General features: G+C 51.4%; 1 protein-coding gene across 2 annotated transcripts in view; it reads left to right on the top strand.

Annotated features, from left to right (window-relative positions):
* USP7 (ubiquitin specific peptidase 7) overlaps positions 1 to 16,290 on the top strand; it is a 54,289-nt gene that overhangs the window by 31,804 nt on the left and 6,195 nt on the right. For both annotated transcript variants that reach the window (XM_027961774.3, XM_060405742.1), the window contains exons 4-21: positions 1,105 to 1,243; positions 1,909 to 1,997; positions 3,833 to 3,941; positions 4,746 to 4,876; positions 5,310 to 5,364; positions 6,223 to 6,303; positions 6,405 to 6,495; positions 8,681 to 8,763; positions 10,452 to 10,561; positions 11,974 to 12,130; positions 12,848 to 12,992; positions 13,216 to 13,346; positions 13,996 to 14,130; positions 14,396 to 14,497; positions 14,631 to 14,736; positions 15,480 to 15,572; positions 15,662 to 15,729; positions 16,020 to 16,120. In XM_027961774.3, coding sequence (XP_027817575.1) covers positions 1,105 to 1,243; positions 1,909 to 1,997; positions 3,833 to 3,941; positions 4,746 to 4,876; positions 5,310 to 5,364; positions 6,223 to 6,303; positions 6,405 to 6,495; positions 8,681 to 8,763; positions 10,452 to 10,561; positions 11,974 to 12,130; positions 12,848 to 12,992; positions 13,216 to 13,346; positions 13,996 to 14,130; positions 14,396 to 14,497; positions 14,631 to 14,736; positions 15,480 to 15,572; positions 15,662 to 15,729; positions 16,020 to 16,120 — 1,926 coding nt within the window. The remainder of the gene's footprint in view (positions 1 to 1,104; positions 1,244 to 1,908; positions 1,998 to 3,832; positions 3,942 to 4,745; positions 4,877 to 5,309; positions 5,365 to 6,222; positions 6,304 to 6,404; positions 6,496 to 8,680; positions 8,764 to 10,451; positions 10,562 to 11,973; positions 12,131 to 12,847; positions 12,993 to 13,215; positions 13,347 to 13,995; positions 14,131 to 14,395; positions 14,498 to 14,630; positions 14,737 to 15,479; positions 15,573 to 15,661; positions 15,730 to 16,019; positions 16,121 to 16,290) is intronic.

Here is a 16,290-nt window from a genome sequence, read left to right as displayed (position 1 = left end):
GTAACTGCCAGAGGGGAAGACGATAGTTAAGGGAAACTCTCCAGGCAGACATCCACACTGTCCGTTAACTGATTCTGTGGGTTATTTGGAAAGTTAAAGACCAAGCTCTTGCTGCCCAGTGTTTCTCAGCAGCACAGTTGAGCGATTGTTTGAGGGGATCCCAGCTCACTTTGTCTCTTTGCCTCATTCTGCACTGACCCACCCAGGAGAAGGCCGCCTCCTTGGTCCATGTCTGTCTGCCGCGGCCCCGGGGGAACCCAGCTCCTTTCATTTTTCCTCTTTACCTGAGTGTTTCAGAAGCTAGTTTTAAGGAGCAGTCAGGGCCTCGGCTGTGTTTTTACTTCTGTGTTCAGTTCACATTACAATCTGACCTGATCGGACGAGCCTTGGGCTGGGTTTCTTTAGTCCGGCAGACAGCCTGAGCCTGAGCAGCAGGTGGTTCAGGCACAGCCCGCACAGGGGCCCGAGCGGGCAGCAGCCGCTGCCCCTGTGCTCACGAGTCTGCGGTCATGTCAGAGGTCATTTGAAGCAGTCCTGTGAGCTCCGAGTTGGGCCTCAAGCATTTAATGTGCAGTCGTTCCCAGGTGGCAGAGTCCTTCTCGGAGCCCCCTGCACAGCCCGACCCGGGAGCCTCGCAGCCTCGGGGGGGGAGGGACAGGAGTGACACTTGTGGAACCTGGAGCTTTAGGTCTGTCCATCTAACAGCCAAACAGGTTCATCATTCCTCAGTGTGTCTCAAGCAGCCCCACCGTATTTGGTACTAGAACTGCTATCTGACCAAAAAGCTATCGTCTCTTGTCAAATCTCAGGACACTGTTTGAAGTTCAAACGCTTGTGTTTTATAGATATCAATAAAAAACTTGAAACCTTTTAGAAATCAAAAAGACATAAAACGTAGACTGAAATCCCTCCAGACTACACAGGGGCACCCCGGGACCCTCTTCACTTCTTTCTTCATTAAAGATAGACATATGTGCTCTTTATTCCATCTAAAAAAAAAGAAAAAATAGAAGGAAATGATACGGGCGATTTTGTGTGCTCTTGAAAAGGGGGTCGGTGTGGGTCCGCCTGTGGACTGAGGCTCAGGTCGCCCTCCTCGCACAGGTCTTGGTCCTGTCACGCGCAGGCGGTGCTGAAGATCATCAACTACAGGGATGACGAGAAGTCGTTCAGCCGGCGCATCAGCCACTTGTTCTTCCATAAAGAGAACGACTGGGGATTTTCCAATTTCATGGCCTGGAGCGTAAGTAGCAGTTACTCAGACTGAATCATCCGAGCCCTGATCCTTGATTCTTCAGTTCCTCTGTCCATTCGTTTCAGAATCAGAAACATTTGCTCTGCAAGTTGGATAGGTAACTGGAAACGGGTTTCCTCCTGATTCCTGGCTGAGGTTTTCAGCAGCCAGTGTTTCGATCAGACATTGTAAGATAAGGTAGTCTAGCACTTTTTGGATAGGCTAGATTTCCTTTAAGAAAAATAATACTGAGGCAGGCACTTTGTGGGGAGATTCCAGTAACCATTGAATTCTAACGTCAGCGCTTTGGGGCTGCTTTTGCAGGAGCAGAAGCCAGTAGGACGTAGGAACGCCCTGCTCAGCTCTCTAGGGTGTTCTCGGTGGCCTCCCAGGAGCCTGCCTACTAAGTGGACATGGAGGCCTTAGGTCTGAGATGTGGTCTCCCTCTACTCCTCCAGGAGGCATCCAGACTCTGGCTGATTTCATTCGGAGAACAACATTGTTGAAAACAGGCCAGAGCACTGCAAAACTAGAAAGCACAACTTCAGTGTTTTGAAAAGGCAGTATTTTAATCTGTTAAGTACCGGGCACTAGGGTTATTGTTTGAAATGAAGCGAGCATTTGTGTGTTCTCATGCAAGTTGGATATTCTTTTTTTTTTTTTTTTTTTTATAGGAAGTGACTGATCCTGAGAAAGGGTTTATTGATGATGACAAAGTTACTTTTGAAGTCTTTGTACAGGCGGATGCCCCCCATGGAGTTGCGTAAGTTTTCCTTTGATTGGGTGCTGTAGTGAAAGGAGTGAGCAGAGGTGCCTGTGTCAGCAGAGACGCACCCTCTCTGTGCTCGCCCCGTGGCACACAGACGTGTGTGCCAGCTTCACGTCGGTGCCTTTGTGTGGCACCTTTATCGAGCAGTTTATATGAGCCTGGGCTTCCCTGGTGCCTGAGATGGTAAAGAATCCACCTGTAATGCAGGAGATCCGGGTACGATCCCTGGGTCAAGAAGCTCCCCTGGAGAAGGGCATGGCAACCCACTCCAGTATTCTTTTCTGGAGAATCCCACGGACAGAAGACTCTGGTGGGCTACAGTCCACGGGGTCAGAGTCGGACGCAACTGAGCGAGTAGCACAGTTCCATGAGCCAGACACGCTGCTGGGCTCTGGGACTGTAACTGTGGTGAATGAGGCAGCTGCAGTTTTACAGCCTCAAAGAACTTGGGGACCGGTTGGGCAGAGGAGTTAATCACAGTAACTGTGGCAGCATAGGCGCTTGTTACTTTGTTGGCAGGCTGGGCAGCGCCATGACATGTGTGATGATGGGGAGAGGGTGGGGAGCTGGGAGGATGGGCTCCTTTCCCAGGTCTGGGAGGGCTGTGTGCAAGAGCAAGGTTTTGGCCTTGAAGAATATGTAGCTTTGGGTCCCTGATGGATAAGAAGGGAGAGGAATGGCCAGGGTGTCAGGGGAGTCTGCAGGGGGCACCGGAGGCTGAGCTGGTGCGTTGGGACCAGGTTGGGGCAGAACGGGTGTCCCGAGGCCAAGCACTGAAGCAGCACGGTGCCGTCTAGGAGCGAGGCAGGCTCAGGTGCCCTGTCTGCTCACGCGTGTTTCTCTTCCCACGTGGCCCTCCTCTGGCAAGAGCGCATAGACTGACCTGGTGGTTTGGGGGCACTGGAAATTTTAAAAAACAAATGAGATTTGTTGGTTTTCATATTAATTGGGCTACTTTCAGAGAAATCAGACTCCTTTTTGAAACACACACTTGAATTGTACACTTGAATCATATTCAGGTATCTGGGGTCAAGGGTGGGCAACAGGGTGGTATTTCTAGTTTTTTTGTGGGGGTTTTTTGCCCTCGTTTTAAAACTGTGTTCCCCTATACTTATGTCTTTTAACTAACAAAAACAGCAGAATGGGTTTTTCAGACTTAGCAGTCAAAACTGTCTTACTCAAGAAAACCTAATACCCGCAGCGTCAGAGTCTCTGCCGACGCTGGCCTCACAGGAGACGTCTAGCATTGGCCATATGTTCACATTGCGCAGAGAGGGAGGGCTCCTCTGCTTCCTGTTACTGTGGGGGGTCGTGGGGGTGCTGCAGACGGTTCAGTGTCCTAAGCAGCCAGAGATACAACGGACTCAAGAGAAAAGGCTCTGGGAGTTGAGGCCTGATCCTGTCAGCGTACCTGTCCTCACTCGTGTACGTGGTACTACAGAAAAGAGGGTTTCAGCGGTTTCTGCCTTGCACCGACTACACGTGTGTGTTATGCGCGTGCGAGGGAACCAGTCTGACCGCAGTGTAGCTTGTATGTGGGAGCAGTGCCCGGGGTACATGACAGCCACGCAGCCACTCCAGTGAGACTGAGTTCCCCCTAGTGTCCGCACTTGAGTGGGCCACACGGGTGACGCTGGAGGGAGCCGGGTGAGCAGGACCCCTGGCTTGGCGATGAGTTACTCCCTTGGAGGCGGGTGCTCGGACGTCATCCCGTGTCAGGATGGGGGCGGAGGTGGTTGCACAGAGCAGCTGGCCCCAGCCACGCTGCCCACACGTGTGGCAGAAGCATGGGGGCGCAGCCTTTCCTGAACCTCAAACTGGTCTTGTAGGTGGGACTCAAAGAAGCACACGGGCTACGTCGGCTTAAAGAATCAGGGAGCGACTTGCTACATGAACAGCCTGCTGCAGACTTTATTTTTCACAAACCAGCTACGCAAGGTAAATGGATGGTGTTTCTCCCCTTCCACCTTCCTCAGCCTGCCTTCTCTCTGCAGGATTCTGGGGCAAGAACAGTCCGGCCCCAGGCTTGTCTCCAGGGAGGGCCCTGCCTCATGCTGACACGTAGCTTCATTCCTTGCTGTTCAGACACTTGTGAAGCCAAGTGGTGTGATGAAAAGCTTGGTACAGCTAGCAAACCGAACTTTATTAGGCTGGAAATAATCAAGCTTTTTTTTTTTAAATATGAAAGTCAGTAGTAGCAAGACATGAAAAGTTTTATATGGAGGTTGATGAGTTGAAAGACTACTGGCTAGTGATCTGATTTTTCAGTTTTTATAGATAAAATGTAAAAGCTAACAGGATAGTTACTTGTACTTTAGGAAGGTTGTGCAGACCTGCTGGCGGATCTGCCGGCACTCCTGTTTGCATCGCACTAGTCTTCCAGGAAGCAGTAATTACCTAGATAGGATTAGATCAGAGGCTGAGTGTGGATAATTTCAGTAGCATTGAAGGTTTCATCAGCTTCTTTTGTTCACATGTCAAGCTGAGTTAAAAAATGGTGCTCTAAGAAGTATGAAATAGAAGTGATGCTCATTGGATGGTATGCTATGAGTAACGTTTAAAATTGTTTCTGCACTGTCTTGTAACTTCTAGGTTGTCTCTAAAGACGTCCATGAGTGTTGGAAGAATATTCAGACTCTTTGGGGGGATAGTGAGAAGCCCTACCCATCTACCTTAGTCATTGTGGTAGAAATGATGCTTTCACATAAGATTCCATTTTTACTTCTGGATTGCTTCTTTCAGGCTGTGTACATGATGCCGACAGAGGGCGACGACTCATCCAAGAGTGTCCCTTTAGCCTTGCAGAGAGTGTTCTACGAGCTACAGCACAGCGATAAGCCCGTAGGAACAAAGAAGCTGACCAAGTCATTCGGGTGCGTGGTGGGGGACCTTCCAGCGAGTGGACGCAGAGGGCTGAGAGCAGAGCCCAGGCGCACAGTGGTGTCTGGGCATCTCACCCGGGTTGTTTGTTTGACTTCTTTGTAAATGGGGGCTCTTAGAATTTTGCTTGAGAACTAATGCACCACTTAGGTCTGCCTGTCAGGAAAAGGACAGGTAATGGCCTTCAAGCTTTCTGTGCGTTTACTTGCAAACACGACCTCCCCGTGCAGTAAGGCATTTAGAACAAGAGACAGTTGGGAGCGTTTCGGTGTCCGGATAAAGTTCAACTTGGCTTTGAATTATAAGCCCCCCAAACAATCCTCTAAATTAGTTTAAGAATGATGACTGGTGATACAGTTTAGTTTGTTAACTTATTCTTGTGTGAAATTTAGAAGTTTCAACGTACATTCATTTTATCTTTCTAAGGTGGGAAACGTTAGATAGCTTCATGCAACACGATGTTCAAGAGCTCTGTCGAGTGGTGAGTTTCCTGCCGTAATTTTTTTCCTCTTACATTTCATATTTCGAAGTTGTTACCAAACAAAACCTCAGACCTACCTTTAGTCACTGTTATTCCAGTTATGCCCATCTTTGTTCAGGACCAGGACTAGGCTAGAAAGAAAAGATGGCACATATCTCATTTAAAGGCCAGAAAGACTGGAAAATGATTTGGTAGGAAAGTGTGAGGGGAACCAGTACAGGCAGTGGACTGTTAAGTTGGTTAAATTGGCGTAGTCTACCAGTTAGCAGCCCGAGAAACAAGTCCTGGTTGAGGCCGACCTTTGTGTGGGTGATTCTCCCCCCAACCGCCTCTAGTCACTAGCAGGTGCCCACTCTTCCAGTCGTGATGCGAGACACACACACGTGAAATGGCAATTCAAGGTGATTGGCTGGGCAAGGTGTGTTTTCTTTTTTGCAGCACTAGCTGGATTGAATCCAGTTCATTAAATATCCATGGACAAACCAGTCAATCCTGTTGACAGGCTCAACCTCATTAATCTCTTGGTGTGGACCAATACGAGTTAAGTTTAGTGCTCAATTTACATGCTTTTCCACAGAGGTAAAAATGAATATAAAAAAATGCTTCTAAAGGCACTACAAATTACTAATTCATTCCAAAGGCTGTATAGAGGGTTAATCTCAACTGTTGCATGTAGTTATTTCTGTAAATATCCAACCAAGAAAGAAGATGTTGTATGTTTTTGATAATTGCATGCTAAAGGTCATAATATTTATAGTCTAGAATTTCTTTGACCATTGAAATTTCCTAGTGACGTTTCAAATTACTGCATAATGCTTAAGCGTAACATTTCCTGAAAGCCAAAACTTTCTCTTCCAGTTGCTTGATAATGTGGAAAACAAGATGAAAGGCACGTGTGTAGAAGGCACCATACCTAAATTATTCAGAGGCAAGATGGTGGTATGTGATTCCCAGTTGTAAAGAGTGTCTCGTGTAGAACTTTCTCAGCGTCCGTGTTTTGACGCTCGATGCCTAAGCCACCGCGTTTTCCTTATTTGTAGTCGTATATCCAGTGTAAAGAAGTGGACTACCGATCTGACAGAAGAGAAGACTATTACGACATCCAGCTAAGTATAAAAGGAAAGAAAAACAGTAAGTTCTGTGTACATACAGCACGACCTTCTCACAGTTCATTGTCATGCTTCATTGACGCGAGCGGTTTTTATTGAAATACACTGTAGAGAAAATGGTCCAAATGACGAATGTATCTCGTGAATACATTACAGACAGGTAACCCCACTCAGGTCAAGAAACTAAAACGTTTGCTAATTAAGGAAGTCGTTGGCCCTTTCCTGCCACTGCCTGCCTCTCCTCCTGGGGAGCTCTGGGCTTCTAACATCCTTTGCTGGATTAGTTTACAAGGACGGGAGAACGCAGGGCATAGTCTTGTAATTGTCGGTTTGCTTTTCTCAACGTTGCCTCCATGCACTTGTGGCAGCAGTTACCTGATCATTTTCATTGCTGTTTAGTATTCTGCTTTGGGGATATAACGCAGGACTTTGGGAACCATTCTTTTCGAGCTTAGCAGATGCAGCCATTTATCCCTGCCACCCCCCAGCAAGGTGCGAGCATTTGTTCCACATCCAGTTGGTCATCAGGATGTGGAAGATGGGGCTGTCTTGGGTTTAATTTGCATTTGCCTAGAAGTCAGGGAGAGTTCGCCTTTTCAAAAGCTCATTGGTGATTTGGATATCTCCTGGAACGTGCGGAATGTCGTCCACGGTAACTTGATGTCCATGTCTGCTAGTGTCTGCTAATCCTATGATTTCTGGATCTGTCTCTGTCGACTCGTTTTTCATCACGGGCTGTGAGTTGCAGCCCCATTGCCGGTCCAGTCGTCTTTCATCAGATGTCAGCTGTCGTGACTTTTATCTTGTGTTGGCTGTTCTTCACCTCTGTCCTGGGGCGCATTGCAATTATGTGGAGATAGTTTATGCTTTTGAGGCCTGTTTAAGTGTGGTCTCTTGCTGCAGCCGTGGGGTTCAGTTGTCCCCACAACCGAGGCAGTATCTGCCAGGTTTTCTGCCCAAGGTCCCGTCCCTGTGGGGCTTTCTCACTGTGGCTCCAGAGAGCAGGGCTGTTCCAGGCCAGGGTGAGCTATGGGGACTGTCCTTCCCTGGTCAGTGCTCAGCAAGGCTCTCGGAGAAGCCTGAGCACATCGCCTGGGCTCCCCTGGGCCCGCCATCTTGCAGAGGTCCCTATAATCCCCACAGTCTCTCAGATTCTGGGGGTTTTCCTCCACAGTGCTGCTCCAGGCAGTGAGCTGGGGCCTTGGAGGGCTCACGGGGTCCTGCACTGCCATCACTCAGCGTATGAAAATGGTTGTTGCCCTTGTACTAAAGTCCAGCGCAGGGGGCGCACTGCTTGTTCCCCATCGTGACCACCATGCGGCTGGTTCCTCGTGGGCTCTGGACACTGGGTTGGGTTTTGGGGCTCTTCCCGCATCTGGGGCTCATTTTTTTTGCTCTTGCCATCTTGCCGTTTGTTTAATAATTTCATAGTTGTGAAATCCAGTGTTTCATTCTGCTTTTTGTGCCTAAGAATGCCTTCCCTGAAGCATCAGCAGACAGTTCTTTTATCTCTTCTGTTGCTCTCCAACCCACCCAGAGCCGTTCCTTTCTACCTGGGGCCAGTGTGGACCCGAGGTGCTCTGCCTGCCCCTCTGCCAGCGGAGAGCCCTGCTTATCTGTGCAGGCCTGTTTCTAGACTCTTCTGCTGGTCCATTGGCTACCATCCTTGGATCACTTCTGGGTTCTTCCTTTTCAGCTTTCTGGTGGTATAATTGATGCAATCATAAAGGGTTAATAAGTAATCATGATTTGATGTGCGTGGATATTGTGAGAGAATTACTCCCCCATGTAGTCGGTGAACCCGTCCATTATTTCACTACCGTTTATGTTTTAGATTTAGGGGGTGAGAACGCTTAGGTTCTACTGTTCAGTTACACGTGGCCGCATTCTCGGCTGTTTCTAATGTTGCTGATGTTGTTATTAATAAGACATCCACTCCATGTTATCATAAGACAAGATAATATTGTAAGATATTACGAAAAACCCAAACAAACTTTCTGGCCAACTCAGCAGCACCCTCAGTTTGCTTAAGAGTGTACACCTCTCCCTGGGTCAGTGAAGGTGCAGACCTGGGAGTTCGTGTTCATGGCTGCGGTTGTTGCTATCTTCGTTCCTCTCTGGTGCCTGAATTGAGCGGTTGGCTGTGTTATAGTCGAAGCTTCAGTGATAACTTTGGCTGACTTTGCTCTCTCTCTCTCTCCTGAAAGTATTTGAATCATTTGTGGACTACGTGGCGGTAGAACAGCTGGATGGCGACAATAAATACGACGCCGGGGAGCACGGCCTGCAGGTAACTGAGACTGTGGGCCGCTGTCCCCTGTGGTCCTCGCGCTCAGTGTTCAGACCCCATGCTTAACTGCGAGCTGGAGACCCCCTAGAGTCTGTCCATGCGCTGCTGGTGTGCAGCGCGTGGAAGCATCGTGTTTCTCAGTCATGGACGTGACAGCAGAGAGCTGGTCGTGTCGCTGGTGCCCAGCTGGGGAGGCCGTGGGCAGGAGGTGGCTGAGCCTCCTGTGGATCAGAGGCGGGACCATCACCCGACTCCCCTGCCCCTCCCTCTCCATCCGACGCTGCCCCTGACTCACTGCGTCCTCCAACTCGGAACTCTGTCGTCTCTCCCGGGCACGGGGAGACCTGCTCAGTTGCTGGACTCTGGTTTTGGTGGCTGGTGGCGATGGTGCTTTGCCTTGCCTTTTTGCTGGTTTTCTGACAATCCTAACTTCCGGCATGAGGGACCCGTTTCTGCTGTTTGTTGCCCAAGTGCTCGGTGTCCCCGCCCGTTTGCCGCTCGGCCTTGCAGGAACTCTGCGAGGCGCTGAGGGTGCGACCCAGCCACAGTCTGCGTGGCCTGTGGCCTGTGCAGCCTGCCGTTCAGGCTGCTTGGTGGATCAGCAGCGTCCACATGGGCCCAACCACCCGGCCTTGTGATCTCGACCGACCGACTCAGCTAATTCATGAGTGTTTCAGACCGCCCCGTGTCTACCAAGCTTGCTAAAGCAGTGTGTGCGTGAGCGAACCCATGTTGCAGCGCGCCACAAACCTGCTGGCCTCCTGCCGGGTCAGGCCGCTCGGGGTGCTGGGGTGTAGATCAGGAAGTCTCTTAGGGAACATGCTGCTGTATATGCTTAGGAAACAAGTCACAAGAACCGTCCTTAGCCACACTGAATGTTTTGGGGTCTGGCTGAGCAATATGTATATTAGAGTCTCTGGAGACAGTGGCCAAGAAACAGGATCCTTCTGTTATTCTCCCGAGTGGTACTAAAACCATGCCATTCCTTTGCATGGCAGTGGGTTTCTGGGTTTTTGGTTTTCTTCTCAGAACTGCCCTGTTCTTTAGATATGAGAATGTACATCAGAGAACATTGCCACATAGGTGTGGCTGCTCGTGGACACCCGTTCCTCCAGGTGGGCGTTTCCTCACCGTTGTTGGACACAAGGTTCACAGCTCAGAAGGAAGGGCTGATGGCCGATGGCCTGGTGGCGCCTGGATTCGGCCAAGGCTGCTTTTAGTGAGAAAAGAGCTGGCCGAGGTGGAGCGGAGACGGGGGAGCGAGGCGGGGGCTGGGCAGAGGCCGTGCCAGCGGGCAGGGGACCTTGCTGTCAGCAAGAGGGAGTGTGTTCAGAAGTGGGAGTGAACGGCCAGCACTGACTGCCCCAGGGAGGGACGGTGCCCACAGGCAGCTTTCCTCTCTTCCATTTGGTTTTCTCACACTTCTCCAGAATTTCAGAGTCCAGTGACTGTGTTGCTAGGGCAGCAAGTGCCTGTGCCTTGGTTTCCTTCCTCGTCCCCGTCACTGGGCAGTAAGATAGTGTGATACAGACTGAGAGGAGATCGTACACGTAGAGCATTTAAAGGCCCCTGTACCTGTCTCCCCAGCAGACTTCCCCCGTGTGTTCCCATCCTGCTGTGAAATGCTTTGGTGGCTGGGAGAAGTAACCAGAGGCGAACTAAACCTGCGTTTCCTTTTCACTGTTCAGGAGGCAGAAAAAGGAGTGAAATTCCTGACGTTGCCACCAGTGTTACATCTGCAGCTGATGCGATTTATGTATGATCCTCAGACGGACCAAAACATCAAGATCAATGATAGGTAATCTAGAGTGGGCTTGTGAGACTTAAGATTTACCCAGCGTCCTGACGCAGGGGGTTAGTCTCGCTGCCTTGTTAAAGTCCTTGTATTCTCGCTATCGTCTCCCATTTGTTTAGGTTTCCCCTCTGCCTAGGTGTCCCGAAACAGACACCTCGGGACAAACTTTTTTTGGGGTGGAGGGGGGCGGTGCACTGGGAGGCTGAGCCTCACGGCGCGTGGGATCTTCCCGACCAGGGAGCAAACCCGTGCACCCTGCATTAGGAGTGTGGAGTCCCAACCACTGGGCTGCCAGGGAAGTCTGATCTGTACTTTTGAAGGGATGGCTTCAGGGGCTGCGAAGCCGTGTCTCCTGCCCAGGGAGACCCTCTGTCTGCCCTCAGGCAGATGGCACCCCGGGGAGGGTGCTTTCTGCTGCTCAGGCCCTGCTTGCCTTAGAAGTGGGGCTCCATATCCCTCCGTCGCTTTACCCGGGATTCTCCAATGTTTTGTTGTCTCTGGGTTCCCATCGACTTAGAGAATGTGCTAGAATTGTCAGGGCTGCTGGTGTGGGTGGGTGTGCTCCCCCCACCGCCCCATGTGTTTTCTAGGCCCTTAACGCACCTGTTAAAGTTTGGTACCCCCACACAGCTTCGTCTGGTTCAGCAGACAGAACTTGGAGCAGTGACTCTCTGCCCCTTGGTCAGAGGGTTCAGCCAGACAGTAACCAGCCTCCTGGACAGCGGCCAGTCACCCCCAGACTCAGGGGAGGGCGTGGCTCGACCCCATCGCCTGCAGCGGCCGGGCCTGCTGGTCTCTGCTTGCCCCTCACTGTGGGCCCTGAGATGGCGGAGCTCGCAGACCAGTGGCCTGCAGGCACGTCCAACCTGCCCAGGAGCTTTGCTGGGCCCTCACCGTGGTTTTCTTCCTGGTTCTATTAGAATCGGTTGCTGACGTTTTTTCATGTCATGAGCTGTCACATGGGAGTCCTGTTTTCTGGCATCTGAGGCTTGACTTGAGAAGAATGCCTGCAGAGTACTTGTGTACATGGCATGCCGGCCCCGAGTCCCTGAGGGCAGTGTGGGGCTGGCTCTGCCTCCCACCTCAGTCCTCCAGGAGATGCCGCTTCCTAGAAAAGGCAGCGTGTTTTGTCGCAATATCCTGGAATTGGGGGATTCTGGTAGGTGTATCAGTACTCTGCAGGCATTTTTCTCAAATCAAGCCTCAGATTTTTGTCAATGTGCGAGTCATCTGAAGGAGTTCTGGGAAACTTTTCATCTGAAGGAGTTCTGGGAAGCTTGCATGTCAAATTCCCTGCCCTCTCCACATAACAAGGAGCCAGTGAATTAGAGGGCCTGGTAGCAAATGAGGTGAAGTGTCTTACCGGAAGTGAAACCTGGATTTCTCTTTAAATGATTCTTTTTGTTTTTAAATAGGTTTGAATTCCCTGAACAGTTACCACTTGATGAATTTTTGCAAAAAACTGATCCTAAAGACCCTGCAAATTACATTCTTCATGCGGTCCTGGTTCATAGTGGAGATAATCATGGTGGACATTATGTGGTTTATCTCAACCCCAAAGGGGATGGCAAAGTAAGTATGGGTCGGGGTGAGGTGGTCAAGAGGCTGTGTGGGAATTCAGTGACTCTCGCTTCAGACTTGGCGTTGGCGGCCAAGGATTCCTTCTTGGCCTCTGACGTGTCTGCACGTTCTGATCTGTGTTAACTGCTGACACTTTCAAAGTGTATTTAAGTTGTGATAGTCTTTTATGTATACAGTCTTAGTATTGGACATTAGATCTGACAGGATCCCTTTACATCTGACACTTATCATCTGTGGCCCTCGAGGGTGGGGTGGCAACCAGTGCGTGTTCCCGCATGTGCCATGTATAATGAATACTCTGGCTTTGCCTGGTTCACGTGGATCCCATCATGTGACCTTCACCAGGAGGAGCAGATGGCGGGTCTGGGGGTCTGTGTCCAGGCCCCGCAAGGAACAGAGCAGGTTGAGCCCTGCTAGTTCACGCAGTGGGGGTTCATGATGGTGGGACCCCCACGGCCAGGTGCAGAGCCTGCAGCCATAGGCGTTATTGCCCGGTGGACTGTGATGGAGCCTGAGCTAAAGCTCGGCTGATATCTGAGCACCTTATAAAAAGTGCCCGTGGGTGGACGTCAGCAATTTCCCGGGAGTTTGGGACGAGGAAGGTGAGAGCGCTGGCGAGTTTCTGCAGGTCGCCCGCGGCAGAGGAGGTGTTTCAGGGAAACGCCACCTCCTCCTTTGTGCGCCTTACCCCTGTTGTTCCCATCACAGTGGTGTAAGTTTGATGACGACGTGGTGTCCAGGTGCACGAAGGAGGAAGCCATCGAGCACAACTATGGGGGCCATGACGACGACCTGTCCGTGCGGCACTGCACCAATGCCTACATGCTGGTCTACATCCGCGAGTCCAAGCTCAGTGAGTGCTCCGGGCGCCTGCCCTCGCCGGGCCAGCTCCCCTCCTGACCGCGGGCCTAGGAGCTGCAGGTCCAGATGCGTGGAGCTAGCCCACCCGCCCTCCCGGCATTGCCTGGGAGCAGCCGGCGTGGGTTTGGATGTGGACTGAGGGTGGAGAGTGGCGTTACCTTAAAGGATGGCTTTTGTAATGCACAGAGGTGAAGGCAGGTGCCTTTGTCCCCCAGGTGAGGTTTTACAAGCTGTCACCGACCAGGACATCCCTCAGCAGTTGGTGGAACGATTGCAGGAGGAGAAGAGGATCGAGGCGCAGAAGCGGAAGGAGCGGCAGGAGGCCCATCTCTACATGCAAGTGCAGGTCAGCCTCCGGCCGGCGCGGCCGCTCCACGGACCTGGTCTTCCTCCCGCGTACAGGTGCCAGGGCAAGCGAGCCCTGTGAGCACACAGCCGAGCAGACCCTCGGGCTAGTCCCCTGACCGTTCAGAGTATTCTTTCCGGTTCAGGGGGCGGCTTAGATGAATGGGAGAGGTACTCAAGCTGCCAGAGAAGGCAGCGGTGTGCGAGCGTTCATGAATCGGGCAGGGGACTGGAGAGCAGCAGGTGAGCAGGGGCCGGGAGGGTGCTGTTGGGGTGCCAAGGGCTCCTGTTGGGTCATGATTTAGTTGCAGTTAGAAAACAGGCAGTTGTAACAAGTTGACTGAGTAAAAGGTACGTGTGCATCCTGGCTTTATAATTGGGGATTCTCACCCAGGTGGACCTGCAGTTGAAGCTTGGGGATGAGTTTAGACTGGCTGCATAGAAATGTTCGGTTTGGTCTTTTCTAAATAAATGACTGTCTGAGTTCATGCTTGGTCATTTGGGGTTTCTCTGCGTGGGTCTTCTGAAGAAGGCAAAAGACGGGTCACTCTTGCTCTTAGCATTGGAACCTTGGCTTCCGTCTGTGTGGCCTGGTTCTGTTCTGCCTTCTGGGTGTGAACCCTGGCCTGTGCTTCTGCGCCTCTTGGCAGATCGTCGCAGAGGACCAGTTTTGTGGCCATCAAGGGAACGACATGTACGATGAAGAAAAAGTGAGATACACTGTGTTCAAAGTGCTGAAGAACTCCTCGCTTTCGGAGTTTGTCCAGAACCTCTCTCAGACCATGGTGAGTGCGCGTCCCCCTGCGGGCGGTGCTCTCCCTCCTCCACCCCTGGGTGTGGGTGGTCACCCCCGGGGCCGGTGCTGCTGGGCTCCCTCCCTCCCGGTCGTGCCCTCGGCAGCTTCCCTGCCGCCAGCTCACCGCTGCCCCACACATGGGGAGAGGTGTCAGCATCACTTCTCCCCCTTCTAATCATAGAACCGTCACCTTGATACCAAATTAAACTACAAACTGACTGTGCTTCGCTTAACTGAACTATGAATATTTCCAGGGATTCCCACAAGATCAGATTCGGTTGTGGCCTATGCAGGCGAGGAGCAACGGCACCAAGCGGCCAGCCATGCTGGACAACGAGGCCGACGGCAGCAAGACGGTGAGCGCGGCCAGTGGCCGGGCGGGCCCCGCCGTGCGGCCTGTGGTCCCGTGGCACGGGATCGGACTTGTCATTACTCAAGTGTCTCTCAGCCGTTTAAGTCTCCTAAACCCAGCCTCTCTCTCGGAAATAGATGATTGAGCTCAGTGATAATGAAAACCCCTGGACGATATTCCTGGAAACAGTTGATCCAGAGCTAGCTGCTAGTGGAGCCACGCTACCCAAGTTTGATAAAGATCGTAAGTGCCCCCCTCGCCCAGCCTGGCACCCCCAGAGAGCGGAGTTAAGTCCTGGACCATCATGCTAAACACAGGGCTAAGCGTTTTCTCGCAAAGAAATCTCACTAGTCCCCAGAATACTCATTAACATCTCTACAGTCAGGTCAAGTCAGACCGACTGTGGGCTGTAGTATCTGGCAGGTGAGGAGAAGGTGGCAGCCACCGGTCATGTCCCCTGCTGTGCTGCTCTGCATGTGCAGAGGGGGCGGAGCAGGGTCGCTCTCAAGGGCCGGCAGTAAGTACTTGGCACTTTGTGGGCCATGACCCTCTGCCTGCCATTGGAGCAAGCAGGTGGCCACAGAGATTAGGCCAGAGAGCCTGCTGCAGCACAGCTTTATTTACAAAGCAGCTGGGTCTGAGTTGCTCTGTTGTACTGCTTCAAGTGGTCACTTCCCTGGCAAAAACGCAGACGCAACCCTGAACAGGTATCCCCGGGTAGCTAGTGAGTATCGGGTCTCGAAGCTAGGTTTCCTACGTTGTCTGCACTCACTCTCGTCTTCGCTGCCTCAGATGCAGCGCTTCCGTGGGCTTCATGTCTGAAATGGCGCTACAGCGCTGGGCTCAGCCTCTAGGAGCCCTCATGGCACGCAGCAGCTGCCAGTGCTCCGCCCTGCCACTTCAGCTGTTGCTAAAGCTTACTGTGTGCACTTGTCAGCCTGGCACTGACTGGAAGATCCCACAGAGCCTGTCTGTTGACCTTGCAGATGACGTGATGTTGTTTTTGAAGATGTACGATCCCAAAACACGGAGCTTGAATTACTGTGGGCATATCTACACACCAATATCCTGTAAAATACGTAAGTCTGACTGCAGTCGCCTTCTGAGCAGGTTTTGCTCAAGCCGCCACATGTCGCAGCCTTGGATTCTTTATTTTCCTTGAACCTAGGTGACTTGCTCCCGGTTATGTGTGACAGAGCAGGATTTATCCAGGATACTAGCCTTATCCTCTATGAGGTTTGGATCCTTATTTTTCTGTAATTCTCACGTCGGTGGTGGTTTGGGAAGGACGGCTCCTGTCTGTGTGGCTCCCCCTGAATTTGCGGTGTGAAGACCACAGCCAAGTGGGCTGGTGTCAAGTCAGGATTCTCTGTCCGCTTCTGACTGTCTCCTCTGTGGGTGTCAATGATTATTATTAAAAACGTAGAGCTAATGGAATTGGGTGTAGAGAAAGGACATAGAGTGTGTGGCCATATTAAACACTGGACAGGTGTTGGGTTATAACCATACCGTTTCTTTCACTGCAGGAAGTTAAACCGAATTTAACAGAGAGAATTCAGGACTATGATGTGTCTCTTGACAAAGCCCTCGATGAGCTAATGGATGGTGACATTATAGTGTTTCAGAAGTACGTACCCTTTGAAGGGCTTTTCTCTCTTTGCACGAAGATCCGAAGTCCTGGAACCAGAAAACAGATCACCTCTAGACCCTGAGACACGTTTTGTTTGGTGTTGGCAGCATCTTAACTGCAGCTGGCCTCCTCTTGAGTTTGGGAGTTAGGGGTGGTGAGCTTTTTCC

This window comes from Ovis aries, chromosome 24, assembly GCF_016772045.2.
Source record: "Ovis aries strain OAR_USU_Benz2616 breed Rambouillet chromosome 24, ARS-UI_Ramb_v3.0, whole genome shotgun sequence".
Classification (NCBI taxonomy): Eukaryota; Metazoa; Chordata; class Mammalia; order Artiodactyla; family Bovidae; genus Ovis; species Ovis aries.
The sequence above is the reverse complement of the archived record's forward strand: the minus strand, read 5'-3'. Positions and strand labels throughout refer to the sequence as shown.